At 38.8% G+C, this 23,858-nt stretch overlaps 1 protein-coding gene across 1 annotated transcript in view; it reads right to left on the reverse strand.

Annotated features, from left to right (window-relative positions):
• Positions 1-23,858, reverse strand: part of Crppa (CDP-L-ribitol pyrophosphorylase A) — a 313,308-nt gene that overhangs the window by 174,359 nt on the left and 115,091 nt on the right. Inside the window, exons 7-8 of the mRNA XM_052185927.1 lie at positions 7,703-7,792; positions 7,176-7,268 (exon numbers count right to left, since the gene is read on the reverse strand). Of these exons, the coding sequence (XP_052041887.1) occupies positions 7,176-7,268; positions 7,703-7,792 (183 nt within the window). The remainder of the gene's footprint in view (positions 1-7,175; positions 7,269-7,702; positions 7,793-23,858) is intronic.

Genomic DNA, 23,858 nt, shown 5'->3' on the forward strand with positions numbered 1-23,858 from the left:
TAATACCCAATATATACAAAGAACTCAGGAAGTTAGACCCCAGGAAACCAAATAACCCTATTAAAAATGGGGTACAGATCTAAACAAAGAATTTTCACCTGAAGAAATTTGGATGGCTGAGAAGCACCTTAAGAAATGCTCAATATCATTAGTCATTAGGGAAATGCAAATCAAAACAACCCTGAGATTTCACCTCACACCAGTCAGAATGGCTAAGGTTAAAAACTCAGGAGACAGCAGGTGCTGGGGAGGATGTGGAGAAAGAGGAACAATCCTCCACTGCTGGTGGGATTGCAAGATGGTACAAGCACTATGGAAATCAGTCTGGCGGTTCCTCAGAAAACTGGACATGACACTTCCAGAGGACCCTGCTATACCTCTCCTGGGCATATACCAGAGGATTCCCCAGCATGCAATAAGGACACATGCTCCATTATGTTCATAGCAGCCTGATTTATAATAGCCAGAAGCTTGAAGAAACCCAGACATCCCTCAATGGAGAAATGGATACAGAAAATGTGGTATATTTATACAATGGAATACTACTCAGCAATTGAAAACAATGAATTCATGAAATTTTTAGGCAAATGGTTGGATCTGGAAAATATCACCCTAAGTGAGGTAATCCAATCACAAAAGAATACACATGGAATGCAATCACTGATAAGTGCATATTAATTAGCCCAGAAGCTCTGAATATCCAAGAGACAATTAGTATAACAAATGACTCCCATGAAGAAGTAAGGAGAAGGCCCTGATCCAGGAAAGGATTGACCTAGCATTGTAGGGGAGTACCAGGATAGAGATAAAGGAAAGAGATGATTGGAGAATGGGTGGAGAGAAGGTTTATGGGACATATAGGGAGGGGGTAACCGGGAAAGAGGAAATCATTTGGAATGTAACCAAAGAATAGAGAAAAGAAAAAAAAAAGAAAAGAAAAGAAAGGAGAGGGGAGGTATGGGGAGAAACACAAGCATCAGAGCAGAAGAGGGGTGAAAGCACAATTATGTAGTTATATGAAAATATAAGAAATTTGCTGTTGTATACAATACATATTCAAAAAGCAAAATTAATACCTCAAAAGGGAATTTAAATATATTCATATTTAATGTTTTGAGAAAGAAAGCACTAATTTTAACACTGATTTATCACTTTTCTTGCTGAATATCATAAACAACTTCAATTGTGAATCCATTTACATGTACTAACGAATAATAAAGTATTCTCTTCAACATAAAGAATAGTTTCCTTGTGAAAGACATGCTTATTAGTACTAGTAATAAGAGGTGATGTCTTCCTAAAGGTCATTAAAAAAAGACTATATGAAAAAACAAACTATATAGAAAAACATAGCACTGGGAATTATTCTCCTCAATGATCGTTTTCTACTTTTAGTACAAATATCTGTTTTAATCAACTAGACAATATTACCAATGATATCTGACTTATTGTAGAAATACATAGTTAAATATACCAAAATGAAGATTTTAGGTTGATCAAAGTAATGCTTGCTTCTAGCACAGTAGGGTGCAGTGGTGGGACTCTTGATCCCACTGCTAGATGAAGAGCTATTAGCATTTGATAATGGCTACACAAGGGAGAGTCCATTGCTTTAATGTTGTGACAGATGTATTGTGATCACACAACAGAGCTGGCCTAGTCCTGAGACTAGTTGGGCAACAGGAATTGAACTTGGTGGGCAAAGAAGAAAAAACTTAATCTTAAATTTGGGTAGGAAAGGAATGAGATGATGAGAGGGTGGTCAAAATCCAGCAAATGAAGTTATCAAAGAATAAAAATATAATAATCTAATGCAAGCTTATTCCTTAAACAATATCATTATCAACACAAGACTTTGTCAAAGAAGGCCAATATAAAAACAAATAAAAGGGAAAAAATGATGACTAAATAGATGATCCCAAGCAGTATTTTGAACATCAAAGGTTTAATAAAATATTTTTTAGAGAACTAAATTTACACATTTAGAAAAATGACCACTTGAAATGAAGCCTGTCGTAATGTATTATTACAAAATATCCACAAGATTAATAAAAAAGATTATGGAAAAAACTAACTTTTTAAAAAGAAAACAACAAATTTTATTTTCTTAAGTTTCTTAATTTTTTCCAAAATACTTTATTTTTCCCTTGTCTTTATGTGGAAATTTTGTCCCTTCCTTTAGACTAATTTTTTTAAGTAATTTTTATTAGATATTTGTTTTATTTATATTTCAAATGCTATTCTCTTTTCGTATTACTGCTCTAAAAATCCCCTATCCCAAACCTCTCCCCCTGCTCAGCCCCCCCCCAATTTTCTGACTTGTGTCCCCCTATTCTGGGGAATGGAGCCTTCACAGCACCAATGGTCTCTCCTCTCATTGATGTGTGAAATGGTCATCTTCTGCTACATATGTATCCCTGGAATCATGTGTCCCTCCATGTGTACTATTTGGTTGGTGGTTTGTGAATTATAACTTGGGTGTTCCTAGCTTTTGGGCTAATATCCACTTATCAGTGAGTGCATTCCGTGTGTTCTTTTGTGATTGGGTTTCCTCACTCAGGATGACACTTTCTAGTTCCATCCGTTTGCCTAAGAATTTCATGAATTCGTTGTTTTTAATAGCTGAATAGTACTTTATTATGTAAATGTACCACATTTTCTGTATCCATTCTTCTCTTGAGGGACATCTGGGTTCTTTCCAGCTTCTGGCTATTATAAATAAGGCTGCTATGAACACAGTGGAGCATGTGTCCTTATTACACGTTGGAGCATATACACGTTGTAGATGTTGGAGCATCTTCTGGGAATATGCCCAGGAATGGTATAGCTGGGTCCTCAGGTAGTACTATGTCCAATTTTCTGACGGACCACCAAACTGATTTCCAGAGTGGTTTTACCAGCTTGAAATCCCATTAGCAATGAAGGAGAGTTCCTCTTTCTCCACATTCTCTCCAGCATTTGCTGTTCCCTGAGTTTTTTGATCCTGGCCATTCTGACTGGTGTGAGGTGGTATCTCAGGGTTTTGATTTGCATTTCCCTGATGATTAAGGATGTTGAACAATTCTTTAGGTGTTTCTCAGCCATCAGGTATTTCTCAGTTAAGAATTCTTTGTTCAGCTCTGTATCCAATTTTTTAATAGGGTTATTTGGTTCTCTGGAGTTTAACAACTTAAGTTCTTAAGTTAAGTATATATTGGATATTAGCCCTCTATTGGATGTAGGATTGGTAAAGATCTTTCCCCAATCTGTTGGTTGCCATTTTATTCTATTGACAGTACCCTTTGCCTTACAGAAGCTTTGCAATTTTATAAGATCCAATTTGTCAATTCTTGGTCTTAGAGCATAAGCTACTGGTGTTATGTTCAGGAAATTTTTCCCTGTGCCCATGTATTCCAGGTTCTTCCCCACTTTCTCTTTTATTAGATTCAGTGTATCTGGTTTTATGTGGGGGGCCTTTATCCACTTGGACTTGAGCTTTGTACAGGGAGATAAGAATGGATTAATTTGCATCCTTCTACATGTTGACTGCCAGTTGACCCAGCACCATTTGCTGAAAATGCTGTCTTTTTTCCACTGGATGGTTTTAGCTTCTTTGTCAAAGATCAAGTGGCCATAGGTGTGTGGGTTCATTTCTAGATCTTCAATTACATTCCATTGATCTACCTGCCTGTCACTGTACCAAAACCATGCAGTTTTTATCACAGTTGCTATGTAGTACAGGTTGGGGTCAGGGATGGCGATTCCACCAGAAGTTCTTTTATTGTTGAGAATAGTTTTTGCTATCCTGGGTTTTTTATTTTTCTAGACAAATTTGGAAATTGCTCTTTCTAAATCTATGAGTAATTAAGTTGGAATTTTGATGGGGATTGCATTGAATCTGTAGATTGCTTTAGGCAAGATGGCCAGTTTTACTACATTAACCCTGCCAATCCATGAGCATGTGAAATCTTTCTATCTTCTGAGATCTTCTTCAGTTTCTTTCTTCAGAGACTTGAAGTTCTTGTCATATAGATCTTTCACTTGCTTAGTTAGAGTCACACTAAGGTATTTTATACTATTTGTGACTATTGTAAAGGTGTCATTTCTCTAATTTCCTTCTCAGCCTCTTTATCCTTTGAGTATAGGAAGACTACTGATTTGTTTGAGTTAATTTTATATACAGCCACTTTGCTGAAGTTGTTTATCAGGTTTAGTTCTCCGGTAGAATTTTTAGCGTCACTTAAGTATACTATCATATCATCTGCAAATAGTGATACTTTGACTTCAACCCTTCCAATTTGAATCCCTTTGATCTCCTTTTGTTGTCTAATAGCTCTGACTAGGACTTTGAGTACTATATTGAGCTAGCCTAATCTTAAAGCAGAGACTGTTTACCTATACCAGTTTATCCTAAATAATAAAAATCTCCAGCATTAAAGATATCTTAACTTTTTTGATTTCTTTAATTAAGTAACTACATAATAAAGACTTGCACAAAGCCTAAAATAAAATTCAAAAGACGCTACCAAGAACTCAGAAACATACTATTTGTTCCTTTCAGTCTGTAGTTGCCTAAATATTATCACCTCAAAAGCTGATGGTCCCTTTGATGACAGAAACCAAGAAATTTCAAGGAATTTTCTGTATCTAGTTGGCAATATGAGAAAATGTGAACTTCCTCATTATTAATCCAAATACCAACAATTGCCTCTTAAAACTGAGATGGCTCAGGAGGGAAATGCACCACGCATGAGGACAGAAGTTCAAACCCCAGAATATGGAGGAGGAAATAATGTACTTCCATAAGTTACTCTCTGACCTACATACACATGTACATGGACATTTGTACATATGTGCCCATACACTGACACATACATACTCACACGCTGAACACTTAATTATTTAATTAATGAAAATAAATTTTTAAAATTCATCCACTAATGCTTTGGTCAAATACCCTAGCTTAGTTGACCTCCCACCTTCTTTTTCTATAATTATTTGACCTCAACAGCATGCAGATGACAACTTTCTCAAGTAGAATCAAATTGGAAGTTGATAGCCCTTATAATGTCTCACCTAGCACTAAACAGTCCTGTAAGCATTTACAGTATGACCAGAAGGGGTGGAGCCTCCAGCCCTGTAATCACTGCACTTGGAGGTGAAGAGTTCACTGTCATTCCTGGTAGCACTGTGACTGTAAGACTAGCCTGGGCATCATGAAACTTTGTTACATTTTATATGTATTGAAGCGCAACCACATTATTTCCAAGGGAAAACACATATACCTCTGTAATTTATAACTTTAGAACATATTTGTGATGAGTAAAAGTACCTGTGTACAGAAATGGTCAAATACCTTTTGGTCTAGTCTCAGAGTTTAGAGTCATTTAACTTAAATATTCATTAACAATCAAAACAAAAGCTTATTTTTTGTATCGGTGCGCCCAGCAAGCTAACTTAGAAGTAAGCAATATGAAAGAATGGCTTCTAAGACTGCTAATACATAAGTTTTTCCTGTTTAACAAAATGTGCATATGCTTATATACATATTCATTTATATACATATTATAAATGACCACGCTACATGTATACACACTTTTCCTTTAAAGTTTAAAGTATTGCCTATCTAGACTTAAAGTCATTTTAGTGAATTTTACAATCATATTATTCTTATACTTTTACTACCTTGGCAAATAATTAGCTAAACTTCACTCATAGACCAACAACTCTGGGTGCCTGTGGCTTAAAGTGACTGTTGTGGCATGAAAACTGTTAGTTCAGAGATAGAACTGAGGTACTGAATCTGAAAAGACAGGCATCCAATGGAAGTATCCAGGAGAAAGTTGGAAAATGTGACCAAAGCTTAGAAACAGGTAAAAAGAAATGGAAGTAAACTTTGAACCATCCTATCCAGAATGGAAAGAAGCAGAGCCCGAGAGTACCCCAGGACACATCAGGACTGCAGGCTTGCTAAGGGCCCAATACAGGGCAGGAGTTACTTTCTGCATTTGATTCATGTTAATCTATACAACCTGCATATTATTTGCTTCAGTTCTACACTAAGTAAAATGAAGCTTAAGGTTAAGAAAGGAACCAAGGCTTTGGTCTCTTCTCACTAGACTGAATAGCCTCCTTGGCATCTCACCAGTGAACATCAAATGAAGATCTCTATACTAAGAAATATGCAATAGAGGACTGGACCCAGGACTTTAAAAATGTCCTCCACCCTTAAAGCTCTGCAGTGTGCCATCATTGAGTTGATTCTATAACCTTCCTAAAACATTCAATGATACCCCATTGCTCTGGAAATCACTCACATGTGACGGGTTTCCATACTAGCTGCACCCCTAGAATCAATCTTTAGGGCAAATAATCAAATACACTTGGACGGTGAATGAACTAATCCCACTCTACTAAACTTGCTTCTTCTGTCATTGATCACATTAGAGTTTTGTTTAATACAAAGTTTGTCTTTGTTTTATGTTAACATCTTACCTATGTTACCAATTACCCAACAAGAATTATACTCCCATACTATATAATAGGCTTGAGCTTCAGGATCTAGGTATTTCTATGACTGTCTGGAAGCCCTCTCCACAGGATAAAAATGTTACAGACTTCAGGCCATTTCTTAGCTGGTTAGACAGGCATGGATTCTAATCTTTTGCATCTATGAATTCTTAAGTCAATATAATCTTTCAGTCATTGAAAATGTGTGTGTGTGTGTGTGTGTCTGTGTGTGTGTGTGTGTGTGTGTGTTGTCTCCAAAAATGTCCAGGCCATTCTTCTACATCTCACTCATTCTACATATTTTTAGGCCAACAAGAGTTTTCCTGTTATTACTTTCTAACATTCTTTAAGCCTTTGGATTTCTTCTGCTTTTGCTACTGTTGTGTGGATAGAACACCTTAAATACATCTCGTAGATATTAGCTTAACAAAAAGTCATCTTGGCCACATAGTTTTATATTTTGGTTAGTGTAAATTGATTGATTGCTAGTTTTCTAATCATTGGTCCATGTGACCACAGCAACAAAGGCACAAGTCAGCAGAAAAGTCAATCAAAGATGTTTGATGTCTTCTGCATCTTTAGTGGACACTCTCAAAGGAATCCAATCTTTTTCAAGGAAATAAACAGTAAGTTATCAAGAAGGAAGCAGAGGCTCAATGAGAGAAGAGACATATTTACTCACTCACCAAAACAACAACTACAGGATACAGAGGAGGAAGGCTGCTCTCTTCCAGTATACTCAGTAACTTCCTGGTTTCTTGACTATCAGAGGATGCAACCTCAAAGACAAGAAAACAAGAGAAAGTGAAAGGAAGTTGACTCACAGGGAGATTAGTTTTGCATGATATTCGATGTATTTATCAAAATTAATATTAAACCACTTTAAATGCTACCCATAATTTATGCATATTGAGATTTGAGCTAAAAAAAAAAAAAGATTTGAGCTATATCCTGGGTTGAACTTATGTATCTACTGATGGAAAATTACAATTACTGTCAATGTAAGCAATACTTGCATCTCATTATAGGAACTGGGTACATAAAATAATGTTTTTCTATTTGCAATGATAAAAGATACAATTTTAAATCAGATAGTAAATAGCACAATTAATCTGTCAAAATTTTCTTTTGCACAAGGGTCAAGAAGGGTCCATTCTCTGACATTGTTTGCTTGGGTCTCAAATGCATCCAATCAATTCTGTTTACTACTTACATTCACAGAGATGAAACTGTAGCATTGGCCTATGAAGTTCTTAATGTCTCCTCCTGTGTGATCCATAACTGTGGATGTGACTTTAATACACTAGGAGAAAAAGCATACCAGAAGATATTTGTAATTTAGACAGACAGACCAACATGAACATAAATAAGCTATTTTATGACAAAGAAGCAGATTTGCTATAAACTCATGTAAACTTGCAGCATATATATTAATAAATCCAGGCTGATATTTATCAGACTACCACAAAAAAAGATAATTGGAATTAATGCATGAAGAATGTATATTATTTTGAAATAAAAAATATAGGAAACTGTTTCAAATAGGCAAAAAGTTTCAGGGACCAAGTAAACACTAAGGAACAGGAAGAAGAATGGTTTGTATTGCATAAAGAATTTATTACAGGGGACTTTCAGGGACAGAAAAGAAAGGCTGAGTGGGTGGTGGTGGTGGGATTGCAGGAACTCGTTAAATACTGTAGTTTAAACAGTAAAATTCACTCAATGACTAAATGCAAGGAAAACAGTAAAAATTATTACAATGATGTCTGTTAGAGATAAATAAGAACTGTACTTGGACAGTAATAACCAAAAACAAAGACAGTGCCAAAAACCACCTTCTAAGAGGTAGCGTATCTGGGAGTGGTAGCACACATGTCTGATCCCAGCACTCAAGCACAGAGGCTGGTAGATCGGTGTGAGCGCCATGCCAACCTTACTATCAGAGAAGGTTCAGTCTCAACAAACAAACAAAAAGCAGAAACTTTAGATTTAGAAACTAGATAGAAACTTTATACAAGAAACTTTAGATAGATTTAGATAGCTACCACAGAACTTGCTTAGTAAAATATTTCTTATAATCAGGTATTGCCTTGCTCCACATTTTTTCTTTAAATAGGAACACAAACTTAAAAATTATCGTATGTGATCTTTTAATAAAATCTAACTATATAATAATGTCCTGGCTCATCCCATGGTACATACCTGCATGGCACATACCACACTTTACAATCGAGACATCTAAAATGCAATGCTGTTCATAACACATGGAACTGTAGCCCCAAGATGCTCTACTCACTAGTTTAAATCCACATACGGCTATATGGAAGATGCAGAGGGCAGGGTTAACTAATCTAGTCTAACTGACACAGAAATTAGTTCACTGATAACCCTTAAGATTTTATTTCCATTTAAAATTTGTACTGAGCCCCAGGTTCAAAGAGAATGTTGGATTTCACAAAGCAAACACAAGCCTTCCTTGCTAGCATATGCATATTAGCACTATAATAGATAGAAATTCCCAGTAAGAATCAGTGTCCCCCAAGAAATGACATCTTCTAGATATTACAAGAAGATGCTAAAGTGTTCATGGGCCTCTAAAATGACCAAAAAATTTGAAAGGGTTTAGCAGCTAATTTGCTAACTCTTCCATGATGTTTGTATAGTAGGCCACTTGCGATGACAACTATACCTTTACTCCTGCAGACCTGCATACCTTTTAGAAAGTTAGAATAGAGGTGTCAATCTCTCTGGAACACATTTCCAAAACATTCCTAGGTCTTAATGATATATCTCCCATGTGGCTGACAGAGGAGCTGGTTTGTCAGCATCCCTTGCTTAAAATTAGACTTTCCTAATATCAGGATGCTTATAAAGGGCCCCACTGCCAGCCAACTAAGCTAACCTCATCTCCCTTGAGGGAGATGCATTTCAAAGAGCAAGCTCTGTCCTTTTCTTGCTACCAGCTGCAATGGCTGTGGGGAACAAATTATCTTTCTCGGGGTCTGGCGGTCTCAGGTGTTGAACAGGGTCTATGGTATTGCACTAGGATAAGCTGATTCATTTCTCATTTCTCAGACAGAAATCAAGACAACCACAAAAAAAAGATCTTACCATGCAAAACTCTGAATTCAGAAGAACTGACTTAGTTTACAAATTTCCTTTCTCTTACACATAAATGAGATCTAGGTTGAAAACATGAGCTGTATTATGAGAGAAGCTCCTAAGCTCCTCAGTGCATAGCTGAGACTCCTAGCAATCTAGATATGGAGAGTGAAGAGGCCACTTCCTATAGCCAGACAGGTTCCCAGTGGAGGGACAAGGACAGAAACATACCCACAAAACCTTCAATCTAAGATGTGTTCTGCCCACAAGATGTTCAAGGACAAAGATATAGCAGAGACAGAGGGAATGGCCAACCAATGCCTAGCCTAAATCAAGACCCATCCCATGGGCAACCACCAATCCCTGGCACTATTAATGATACTCTCTTATACTTGCAGACAACAACCTAGCTTAACTGTCCTCTGAGAGGCTGCAGCCAGTGGTTTAAGGAAACAAATGCAGAGACCCACAGCCAAACATTAGATGGAGCTTGGGAAGTCTTGTCAAAGAGTTAGGAGGAGTGAGGAACCTGGAAGGAATAGAGACTCCATAAGAAGACCAATAGAGTCAATTACCCTGCACCCACTGAGGCCCCCGAGACTGAACCACCAACCGAAGAGCAAGCATAGGCTGGACCTAGGCCCCTGCACATTGTAGCAGATACGCAGCTTGGCCTTCGTGTGGATCCCCAGTAACTGGAGCAGAAACTGTCCCTGAATCTGTTGCCTGTCTGTGGGTCCCATTCCCCTAACTGGGCCGCCTTGTCTGGCCTCAATGGGAGATGATGTGCCTTGTCTTGCTGGGCTTCATGTGACAGGGGGAGGTGATACCCAGAAGGGGTAAGGAGCGAGGAAATGGGGGAAGGGGCTGTAGGAGGGGAGACTGGAAAAAGAGGGGGGTCTGTGATTGGAATATAAAGTAAATAAATACATAAAAATTTAAAAAATACAAGTGAATTTCTTAAGTACTTTTATGTCCTTATTAATGTCTTAAAGGTTTTTTCATATTAGTTAAACTTAGTTATTAATTGCTAATTCAACATATTTTAGAATACAGGATATATATACATATATATGTATATATACACACACACATATATATAAAATCCACCATTCAGGTGTATAGTGATAGGAATATTATTTTAACGGTTATTAAAATACATTTGCTCAACTATTTTATAAATTTAAAACTCCAACTAAAATACATATACAGACAAGATACATATGTACAAAGAGTGTTTTTATAAAATACAAAATATAAATATTTTATATTTATATATTATAGGTTATTAAATATAAGTGTTACATATCCAAACATATTCACACACCAATTATACTATAAATCTTTTACTTTTAAAACAAAGACTCTTGATAGTTGTTTCCAGTTAAGTGTAATTATTTTTGGTCCTACATTCTTCTTGATGATAAATAATCAATATTCTTAATGCTTGAGTAAAAAACATAACAACCTAAATAAGGCATTAGTGTAGTTGACATTCTAAGTGAACAAGGAATATGTTACTGCCATTCAGGGCGGCCATTCTTAACATCTCCACTCTCAGACACAGTGCAGGAAACAGTCTGTGACTAGAAGAACTTTCTTTCTCTAAATATTGTGGTTCAAAAATACATTTAAATATTTAAAGCAACTTTCCAATATATCCAGTAAAATTAAGGAATTAAATGGTTTCCTAATAGCGTAATGGCCATTCAATAAAAGATTTACCATGAACTAAATGCAAACATCTGCACAGTAGAAATACTGTTAAAGTACGGATATGAGAAAGGAAGGTGGGTTGTCAGAGAACTTCTTTCCAAGAAGAGTCAAGGCTTAACTAAGCCTAAAAGAATTCAAGTTCCGGGAGTCAAAGATTGAAAAATGTGTTTCTGAGAAGCCAACTCACTTTTTACAGAGCATGTTGGTTGAGTTGTCTCCGAATGAGAATCTTCCAATATTCCACTTCCCTCCCATTTGCCCTGCAGCCCTAGTGTGGGTATAAACAAGGGAGTGGTAGAGAAATGCACTTTCTTTCCAGTCTGAGGAAATATTAATAATTACTATAAAAGCTTGGTTTTCCTTGTTTGGTCCACTTAGCTTTGAGTATTCACTAAGGTCTTTCTTTGTTTAAGTCAGCCTTTGAGGTAGTCTAATTAAGAGCTTAGACTCAGGAACTCAGTTCCCTGGCTTTTAATTTATCTCTGGAACATTCTTTCTCTGTGACTTTACTGTTAAGAATTTACTGTGTCCTATGACTCGACTTATTTATTGGCAAAATAGTAGTTGATAAGATTCATAGAATCTGCTAATAAATGAAAAATGAGGATTGCTCTTTCTAATGTCCTTCTCAAAAGCTGAGGAAAAAATGCACAGGGTAGACAACCCCAGTATTTTGAGGTGACAGATGTATTAGAAGGTGTATTAGAAGAACTAATACAAAATATTTATGTGTATTAGATTGCCACTGTGATGTCTGCTATTCTGTGTAAACTGAAGCCTCCAACCATGAATGCTAACTTGCTGCATGATGCCAAGGTCCATTAGCAAGATGGGACCCTTGGGAGCTGATCACACCCAAAGATTTACCCTTCTCTCAATGCAAAAACTATGCATAGTTTAAATACTATTGAAAAGATGGACACCAGGGAGGAAGATGAATTGTCAGGGAAAAACCCCTCTCAAGTAGGAATATATAAAGAGAAAACAAAGAACACTGAGACCAAAGGTCTATCATGTCATGGGGTCACTAAGACCCAATCCCATACTAACACAGAATGGGCAATGCTTCTATAAACATGTAGATTACAAGTCTATGGGCTTTTCCAGTAATCTCTGTTCTAGATCCAGTAAAAGTGCCCTAAATCCCATTCAGATTTTGTTCATAGTCAGCATACAAATTCATAACTCCTTGCACATAGGAATATATTAACTATGTGCTGTTATTAATTTCACTCACTTATTCCAAGTCTTTCTCTTTCAAACTACACCTTTAGTACATCATTGTATCTCCAGAACTCTTTCACATTTAGTGCCTTACAGTACTAAGATTTATATCATATTCTGGAAGTTATGTTGAATGTTTAAAACATATGTATGCTGAAATCATACTGCATACCTAGACATAAGCAAGTGTTATTATTTATATATTTTATTATGGATAAAAAGGCTGGAGAATAAGTAATCAATTTATGATGACACAGCCAGGAAGGGGTTAATTCTCAGATTCTGGTCTGTAAGATTTAAGTCAATTGTTCATCTGTACAGCTTTGGTATAAAGCTAACTTGGATAAAGTTAGTTGATTACTATCTTAAATTCAGGAGCTCATATAATAATCTCTTAACACTCATCACCTTTCTGGGTCCAAGATTTGGAAGAAAGTGTGTCATGAGTCTTTCCTAACTATTATTTGGATTTGACCCCAGAGAAGAAACAGATACTCTTGAACTTCTGCATCCAGCATATACTGAGCTACTGACAAAAGGAATTACAAATCTAACACTCCCTTTAAAACTATGCTCCTTTCTGAATTTCTTTCTCTCTCTGCCATAAGCACTTTGAGAGCCAACTATTGTTCTGATGAGAAACTCCCAAAGACTGCACAATAGGAGTGAAAACAGAGCTAATCTTAACAGACATGAGTTACTGTCATGAAAAATTCAAGGTCCATTTCATTATATAGACATTAAATATCCAAAACTGTACAGTGTGTAAAAAGAAAAAAATTCTAAAATTCCCAAGCAAAAGAAATCAGGCAACATTCAGTGGTTGCTAAACTGAGCATTGAGTCAACCCCAGTGAAGGAAAAGTTTCTGCCTCTGAGGCGCTCATATTAAATTCAGAAGATAACAATTTCCAAATTTAAATATTCACAAGAATCTCTTATAACCTTATCCAAAATAAAGATTTTTTTTCATTTTCCTGGATGCAGGAATCAGCATGTGTGAAACACTTCCAATTGGTGGCAATGTCAGAAGTCCCTAGATACCTTTAAAAGCATACAAATGTAAACAGGCTCTCTTATCTCAAGTGCATAACAAAACAAAATTTTGTTTATCCTTAACAAAAAACCCAAACTACTGCTTTTCCTATCATCTGAAATTAATGACCTATTTCTTTATTACATCTACCGGCATGGTGAACAGGAAAAACAAAAGTAAACAATTTATTATTTCAACTAATTTTCCTTCAAATTTATCTAACCTAACTTTATTTACATGAACAAAGTTTAATTTTTCTATAGAATAAGAAAGTAACCTAGATGCATATATAAGTGCCATTGCAAAATTTCTACATAAGCATGAGCCAATATACATTAAACAAATAAATTTAAGTTATAGGCAAATTATTATTGACTAGATATTACTATTCAAGTTATAGGCAAATTATTATTGACTAGATATTACTATTCAAAGGCAACCTGGAAAATACCATTATATTTCCTGTGCACAAGTTGCTTTTCTTGAATGGATATTCCCCTTAATTGAGAAATAGAGTTGTTTTGTTTGTATAAAAATATCCCATGCCATCAACTTTCCATTATAAGATATTATTAGTAACCTAATAGATGGGTATTATCTAGTGTATTGGCTCAAATTATTCACAAAGGTTACAAATAGATTATATTTGCAGAAACATATAAAAACAGAATCATATGTCACAAATATTTAAATATGAATGTCTCAGACTATATTATATGTATTTTGTGTGGGTTAATATGTGTTCAAGTGTGCATGCGCATACATGTGCATAGCTATAAGTGCCAGAGGAAGATCTCAGGTAGAATTTCTCAGGTATTATCTGCTTTTTAAAGACAAGGTTTCTCACTGGCCTGGAACTTACCAAGCAGCCTAGACTGACAATCAGAAAGCCCCAGAGATGTTCCTGTCCCTACATCCCCAGCTCTGAGACTGCAGCACACCTTGCCACACTTGGTTTATTTACATGGGTTCTGGGGAATGAGCTCAACCTTAGTGTTTGCAAAGCAAGCCCTTTATCTCCTGAACCCTCAGGAAATTTTTAAGGTAGAGATCTCTTGACTGGAAAGAAAGGTAAATTTAAGGCTCAATAAAGATTAGTATTCTCTGAATAGTTTGCATGCTGATTTCGAGTCTACTTCTTCACCCCAATGCTGGCTGACTGTCTAGTGCTCATTTCGCCACCAAAGCCTCTCTTGTAATTACAGAAGGCTGACCACAACAATTGCATCTCTATTGCAAACTCACTTCAGTTACTTTCTGCAGCATCTGCAATCTGCATTCCCTTGCATCCTCTCCTCTTGTGAACACTGTCCTTTCTCTGGTTCTGAGATAAGTTAGAACTTCTTCAGTGTGCTTAGTGTTCTAAACTCTTAGCAAAATTTCACATGATTGATGGACACCTGGCAGTTATCGATTTATCTACAGAAATGTATCTGGCTGATGTCCAGGCTAAGAGATATTACAGAAGTTTCCTTCAACATAGTTCTATCATCATTAACCATGGTGATTTATACACATATACACATACATTCTCAAAGCTGTGTGAGGGACCCGGGAAAAGAGGTGATGAAAGCAATATGCTTTATTACAGTAGAAATCAGGCTATGCAGACACCACAGTCAGTGAGTCCACACAGACGTCTGACCAATACAAAACCAAAGCCAAATACGTGAGGATAAAAGGAAAGTACCAAGCCTTAGAACATAAAATCAAGTTCACTGGGACAAAGGAAAAGTGAGAACTACATAATGTCAAGGTACAAACAAGACAAGGTACTGAAACATGAAAGCAATATATTTGCAAGAGACTTTCAGTATAGATTGGGGGAGGGTGGGCTTTAACTCACAAATGCTAAGTAGTCACCACAGTTGCAGAGTGTCATTGCAACAACAAAAAAGCAGATGGGCAAGTAAGTTCTGGTTTGGGGGCTCTGAGCAAGTTTTCAGGTATCAAACCCACATTAATACTCTATTCATAAGCTCAAAGGGGTGTTTTGCTTCCATTATCATAGAGCCACCATAGCCTAGAATGGTAACTTAGCTAGAGCCAATGGAACAATGGAATAACCTACCATTTAGCACTTTAACGTACAATTGTACCACAGATGAAGAGTTGAAATGAACCTGCTAACAATTATTAGATGAAGCCTTCATAAATATAAGCAATATTTTTAAGTGCCATGTGCACTCTAACTAGACCAAGCCAATCCATCAAGAATGGTAAAATTATATTAAGAACTAAAACTATCGTGATTTTTAAAATACAAATGTTCAGAATGTGCCTATTTACTAAACTCACCTAAATCCAGGCATGGTTAAATACAGTGCAATCCTGCAGTTCCAAGGCTAAGGACGTATGATGGCAAGTTTGAAGAAAGTGAGCTATGTAATGAGTTCTACTAAGTCCCAGGCCAGACTGAAAATTGAGAAAATGAAAGGAAGGGGATGGGTGAGATGACTCAGTGGGTAATGCGCTTGCCACACAAGCATAAGGACCTGATATCAGATCCCCAGCATACACATAAAATGATGGCTGTGGTGGTGAGTATATGTAATCCCGTCACCAGCGAAGCATAAACAGGAGAATCCTTAAAGTGTTCTGGCTAGACAGTCTAGTTGAATCAGTGAATTCCCGGCTCAGTGTGGGAGGGACTCTTTTTTCCAAAATTGGGGTGAGAGATTGAGGAAGATTCCCAATTTCTAGTCTTCACATACATGAGATTGTATGTATCTCTACATACACATAGGAGCACACATACACACTGTACACATAGGAGCACATATACACACTGTACACATAGACCACCACATATACACACTGTACACAAAGAGGAGCACACATACACACCAAACACACAGAGGAGCACACATACACACCATACACACAGAGGAGCACACATACACACCATACACACAGAGGAGCACACATACACACCATACACACAGAGGAGCACACATTCACACCATACACACAGAGGAGCACACATACACACTATACACACAGAGGAGCACACATACACACCATACACACAGAGGAGCACACATACACACCATACACACAGAGGAGCACACATTCACACCATACACACAGAGGAGCACACATACACTCCATACACACAGAGGAGCACACATACACACCATACACACAGAGGAGCACACATACACACCATACACACAGAGGAGCACACATACACTCCATACACACAGAGGAGCACACATACACTCCATACACACAGAGGAGCACACATACACACCAAACACACAGAGGAGCACACATACACACCATACACACAGAGGAGCACACATACACACCATACACACAGAGGAGCACACATACACTCCATACACACAGAGGAGCACACATACACTCCATACACACAGAGGAGCACACATACACACCATACACACAGAGGAGCACACATACACACCATACACACAGAGGAGCACACATACACACCATACACACAGAGGAGCACACATACACACCATACACACAGAGGAGCACACATACACACCATACACACAGAGGAGCACACATTCACACCATACACACAGAGGAGCACACATACACACCATACACACAGAGGAACACACATACACACAGAGGAACACACATACACACCATACACACAGAGGAGCACACATACACACAGAGGAGCACACATACACTCCATACACACAGAGGAGCACACATACACTCCATACACACAGAGGAGCACACATACACTCCATACACACAGAGGAGCACACATACACACCATACACACAGAGGAGCACACATACACACCATACACACAGAGGAGCACACATACACACCATACACACAGAGGAGCACACATACACACCATATACACAGAGGAACACACATACACACCATACACACAGAGGAGCACACATACACACCATACACACAGAGGAACACACATACACACCATACACACAGAGGAGCACACATACACACCATATACACAGAGGAGTACACATACACTCCATACACACAGAGGAGCACACATACACTCCATACACACAGAGGAGCACACATACACACCATACACACAGAGGAGCACACATACACACCATATACACAGAGGAGTACACATACACTCCATACACACAGAGGAGCACACATACACACCATATACACAGAGGAACACACATACACTCCATACACACAGAGGAACACACATACACTCCATACACACAGAGGAGCACACATACACACCATACACACAGAGGAGCACACATACACACCATACACACAGAGGAACACACATACACACCATACACACAGAGGAACACACATACACTCCATACACACAGAGGAACACACATACACTCCATACACACAGAGGAGCACACATACACTCCATACACACAGAGGAACACACATACACTCCATACACACAGAGGAGCACACATACACTCCATACACACAGAGGAGCACACATACACTCCATACACACAGAGGAGCACACATACACACCATACACACAGAGGAACACACATACACTCCATACACATAGAGGAACACACATACACTCCATACACACAGAGGAGCACACATACACACCATACACACAGAGGAGCACACATACACACCATACACACAGAGGAGCACACATACACACCATACACACAGAGGAGCACACATACACACCATACACACAGAGGAGCACACATACACACCATACACACAGAGGAACACACATACACTCCATACACACAGAGGAACACACATACACACCATACACACAGAGGAGCACACATACACACAGAGGAACACACATACACACCATACACACAGAGGAGCACACATACACTCCATACACACAGAGGAGCACACATACACTCCATACACACAGAGGAGCACACATACACACCATACACACAGAGGAGCACACATACACACCATATACACAGAGGAGCACACATACACACCATACACACAGAGGAGCACACATACACACCATATACACAGAGGAGCACACATACACACCATACACACAGAGGAGCACACATACACACCATACACACAGAGGAGCACACATACACACCATACACACAGAAGAGCACACATACACACCATACACACAGAGGAGCACACATTCACACCATACACACAGAGGAGCACACATACACACCATACACACAGAGGAACACACATACACACCATACACACAGAGGAGCACACATACACACCATACACACAGAGGAGCACACATACACACCATACACACAGAGGAGCACACATACACACCATACACACAGAGGAGCACACATACACACAGAGGAACACACATACACACCATACACACAGAGGAGCACGCATACACTCCATACACACAGAGGAGCACACATACACTCCATACACACAGAGGAACACACATACACTCCATACACACAGAGGAGCACACATACACTCCATACACACAGAGGAGCACACATACACTCCATACACACAGAGGAGCACACATACACACCATACACACAGAGGAACACACATACACTCCATACACACAGAGGAACACACATACACTCCATACACACAGAGGAGCACACATACACACCATACACACAGAGGAGCACACATACACACCATACACACAGAGGAGCACACATACACACCATACACACAGAGGAGCACACATACACACCATACACACAGAGGAGCACACATACACACCATACACACAGAGGAGCACACATACACACAGAGGAACACACATACACACCATACACACAGAGGAGCACGCATATACAAGAAGGAAGGAAAAGTGAGAGAAATGGAGAGAAGGGCAAAGGGAGGGAGGAAGGGAAGTCAACTATTAAAGGTTAACAGTTAAATAAACCAAAGCTTACAGAGAGGAGAGGAATGTTGTGATTCTTCAGTGCAGGGTACTGAATTCCAGTCCTCATGCTGTTAAGTGAGAAGTGAAACACTGTGTTATGCTGTTATTCTAAGGGAACAATGTCCTGTATGAACTTCTTACAATGGCTACTTCCTGTATGTATAAAATAATATTTTGACATGCACAAGAAGATCTAATTTCATGAAAATAATAATAACATTGGCTAATAACTCTGGATGTTCTACTATTCTATATTCTGAATTTTTAACATCATATTTGTTAGTATTTAGAAACATTGACCTCATTCTTATATAGACAAGAATACAGAAAATATTTTTATAAATGATCTTAAGAGAGCGAGTGGAACTAGGGGGTTTGGTGGGAAGACCGGGAAGAGGGTAATTTGCAATTCTATTATAATACAAAAATTGTTCATAAAGAACATAAAATTTACTGCATAAAATAATATAATGTGTAAAAAGGCAAAAATGTCTTTAAAACAGAAAAACACACCAAGTTACATTTAGAGATTACTCTAGCTCTCACATAATAATGTTCTAAAACCATGACAACCAATGAAAATCTAATTTCATTGGATATAGTACAAGAGCAATCAATAGCAGCTTGAGTTACTTATAGTCCATGACATTTGGACTTTCTCTCCCCTCTAGTACGCATCAGAATCTCTGGTTGATGTCCAAACAAACGTAATGTAATTTAGCAGAATGACCTTCAGGCAGTTTCTAGCCTTACACACACATACACACACACACACACACACACACACACACACACACACACGACAAACATATGCACTCACTCACTCACTGTGACATAATGAATGAGTCCTTGCCTCCTTTCAGAGTAGGCCCCAAAAAGCCCAACTAGCTTTAGAGTGTCATTGACTATTAACTGTGTTCAGTACCCCCAAACAAATGTCTATTATCTTCAGATCAAGATGCTACTGTGCATATCAAAATATGTATACTTAATCTTTGTTTTTAAGTGTGAAAATGTTACTAAGGCTACAATTGCTCTACTTCATTTCTGCCTTTCTTTTGGCTTTTGCTAATCTTGAAGTTTTGTTTTTCTACTGTCATACATTGAGTTTGGTAAGGACTGTAAGAAAAAGCACAGATCTACACAGCGTTCCAAAGGGCACAGTCCTACACACTAACAAAACACAGTCGTTCTATACACTGTAACAAAAGGCACAGAACTACACACTAGACTCAACCTTCAGGCTATCAGGAGAAATAAATCAAGCATTAGAGAACAACGCCAACAAAACCATATCCTGCCTTATACCCGGAAAATGAATGATTTTCAGTTAAACACAGCTTGTCATTTGTGGTTATAGAAAACAATAATTAAATTCTGGTCTCCAGGAAACAGGAAGTGGTGGATGAGCCAAATACATAGAAAGCTCGTACCGTGTAGGTCCGAAGCCTTCTGGGATTCATCCCTTTGTTACAGGACTCCAAACTGAACTGAATGCACTTAAGGGTTTTTAGGAAAATGTAAAAAAAAAAAAACAAAATCTCTAACCACCACACATCTTCCTGTGTGTAGCCAGTCAGCCGCAGCCAACATGAACACTCTTTGAAGACAACTGGACAGTCTTCAATTCAATTCCTCTTGACATTATATTGCGGTGAGCCAGAATATAATACAGGCAAAATATAATTGTGCACAGTCTATAGGGCTGCCTCTGGCGCTGCTCCTACCTTATCCACTACTGCCCTTATCTACCCCATCCATCCATCACCACTTCAACCACTCAACCCATCTTACTCTCCGCCCATGCGGCTCCTCAGGCAGCTTCCACAGCGTGGTTCCTTTAAGTCTGGCCTTTAAGTAACTGCTGATTCCCCTTTATGCTTAATTAAATGACATGTCTGTTGAGAAATTTCACTCAGTGACTTTCACTCCCCAAAACTTGTTTTCCATGATTCTCTTAGCTAAGCACAGGTTATTTTTCTTTCCATGCCAAGAACTCTTGATGGTTTGGATCCAGGGGAACCAGTAAATCCTTCCTCCAGAAAAGGCTCTGAAGAGCATTAAAGTCTCCCTCTGCTCCTTGTATGAGAGTTTACAAAGCATTGACCAGTGTGTGCAAAACCTAGCAAGAGCAGCTTCCTTCTCTGGATGACTGCCATTTGGGACTGCTCCCTACAGAACCCCCCTACCTCCTACTCCTGGCATTGTACACAGTAAACATACTGAGGTTCCAGGTTGTTCGACATCATTGCTACTGCTTCATCAGAGAGAGTATGGCCCACCCAATCCCAGATTTTCTGTACAGGAGTCGGTTCTTGCTTTAGCACCTCATCACCCCATACTGGTTTCTAGAACCAACCCATTGAGGGCACAGTTGCATTCTTTAGGGTGTTATTGTGTACTATATTATCAGCCAATTCCACAGAAAGGTCCTTAAGAGTAGCACCTGCTTGACTATCTTGTAAGCAAATGAATTAGAATGAATTAAATAACTAATGAAGAGGTAATCACACCTTCTACCTCCTCTACCCTCACTACTTTTACAGCAGTATACTTTCCACATTTTCAGAGTTAAAACGAAGTGGCTGAGAACTGGTGTTAGTAAATTTTATTCTGATAGAGAGAGGTTACCTACGAGAAAAAACTCAAGGGAATAGGATTTATTCTGCCCTTAACTTCCATAATGCAATGATACAAAGAAAACACATCCATTCCTAAAGCAAATAATATAGGTAAATAAAGGATAGATTAAGTCAAAGCAAGCCTGAAACTCATCAGGGCAAATAGCAAACCTATAACAACATGTCTGACCTCAAAAATTCGTGTTAAAAGCATCTGGGCTACAGATGAATGGGTATCCCTGCCCCTCCCACCCTGGGGACAGCAGCACCATGCAGTGTCTCTCTCTCTCTCTCTCTCTCTCTCTCTCTCTCTCTCTCTCTCTCTCTCTCTCTCTCTCTCTCTCCCTCTCTCTCCCCTCTCTCTCTCTCTACCTCTCTCTCTCCTCCCTCTCTCCCCCCTCTCTCCTCTCCCCCTCTCTATCTTTCCCTCTTCCTCTCCCTCTCCCCCCCATCTCTCTGACAATCTGCACTCATTGAAGCAGTTCCTCAATAATCTTGTGATCTCCAAAAACATGGTGTCTTCACTGTTCCTTTGCCTTCAACTTAGAGCTCCAAGAAACACCTTGACCCACCAAGAAGCTCCTTGCACATAATCTGTCCCTGGACAAATTACCACAGGAGCTTTCTAGAACCTTGGTGCAAGCTTCCATACATTTTGCGTGCTAGTAAAACCATCATTCTGTGGAAAATACCAAACCCTGCTACAGGCTTTAGTTGTAGCATCACAAGAGGGATGACTTCCTATCATGATTGTAACCTTCCATGTCAATGTCAAGGAACCAAGAAAACACTTGATTCATTGGCCACCATTCATGCTGTCACTGCAGAGTACAGTGCAAGGGTTCTTTATGCCCATATTCATAATGGGAACACCTCTTTGCCCAAAACTACTTTGTGCGCATGTCCCTTTCCTTGCTAGCACGCATGTATTTCACATCTTTCTGCTCCACTTTCTCTTATGTCTCACTATAAATCTGCCTATAGACAGCAGTGGAGACTGAATGTTACATTGTTTTTTAATTTCTTTTACCAATTATCCTATTCTTTCTGAATTCCACCTCACAAAAACATTCAGGACACAGGAATGATATTGCCAATTCATTTCCACAGTATAATATGAATGACTTCTGGTTCTCAGTAGAACTTTTGTTCCCCTCTGAATCAGTCGACCAGTGCTCACTGCCCACACACTCCCTTCATTCCCCTGCACTTCTAGAACTGCCTTTAAGCTCTGCCTACAGGACTCTGGGGCTTCACAAGGCAGCAGCTCGAATCCCCTTCAGGCTCCTCCCACAGCCCAGTCAATGCCTGCCACCAGTGCAGTGCAGCCCCCAGGACAGCAACAACCCCACTCCTCGCTTTTCCTGTTGTGTGGCAGAGTACTGGACATAAACAACCTATGAAAGGATGGATTGATTTTATCCCCTAGTCTGAGCAGTCACAGCTCATCAGTGGTGAAGGTCTGGCTGAGTTTATGACAGCTCCTGTGGTGGAAACAGAAACAGAAAACAGAAAGGAGAGTGGGGCCAGGCTATACCTCTCAGAGCCTGAGATCACTGACCTACTTGGTACCAGACCTCACCTATTACAGGTCCCTAAAAATTTTTAAACAGAACCACCATCTGGGTACCCAGTGTTCAACCATATCTATTTACTAGAGGCCTTTTACAATCAAATCCAAGCAGGTCCTATTCATCAGAATCTACCTCCCAAACATGGAGAGAGCTCTTTCACAGAAATACAAGGCCCAGAAAAATAAATAAGTCAAAAGATGACAACAAGACCAAATCTGAGGTCCTACAATTTAAATGTTAATGACATGT

Source organism: Apodemus sylvaticus, chromosome 6, assembly GCF_947179515.1.
Source record: "Apodemus sylvaticus chromosome 6, mApoSyl1.1, whole genome shotgun sequence".
NCBI classification, from domain to species: Eukaryota; Metazoa; Chordata; class Mammalia; order Rodentia; family Muridae; genus Apodemus; species Apodemus sylvaticus.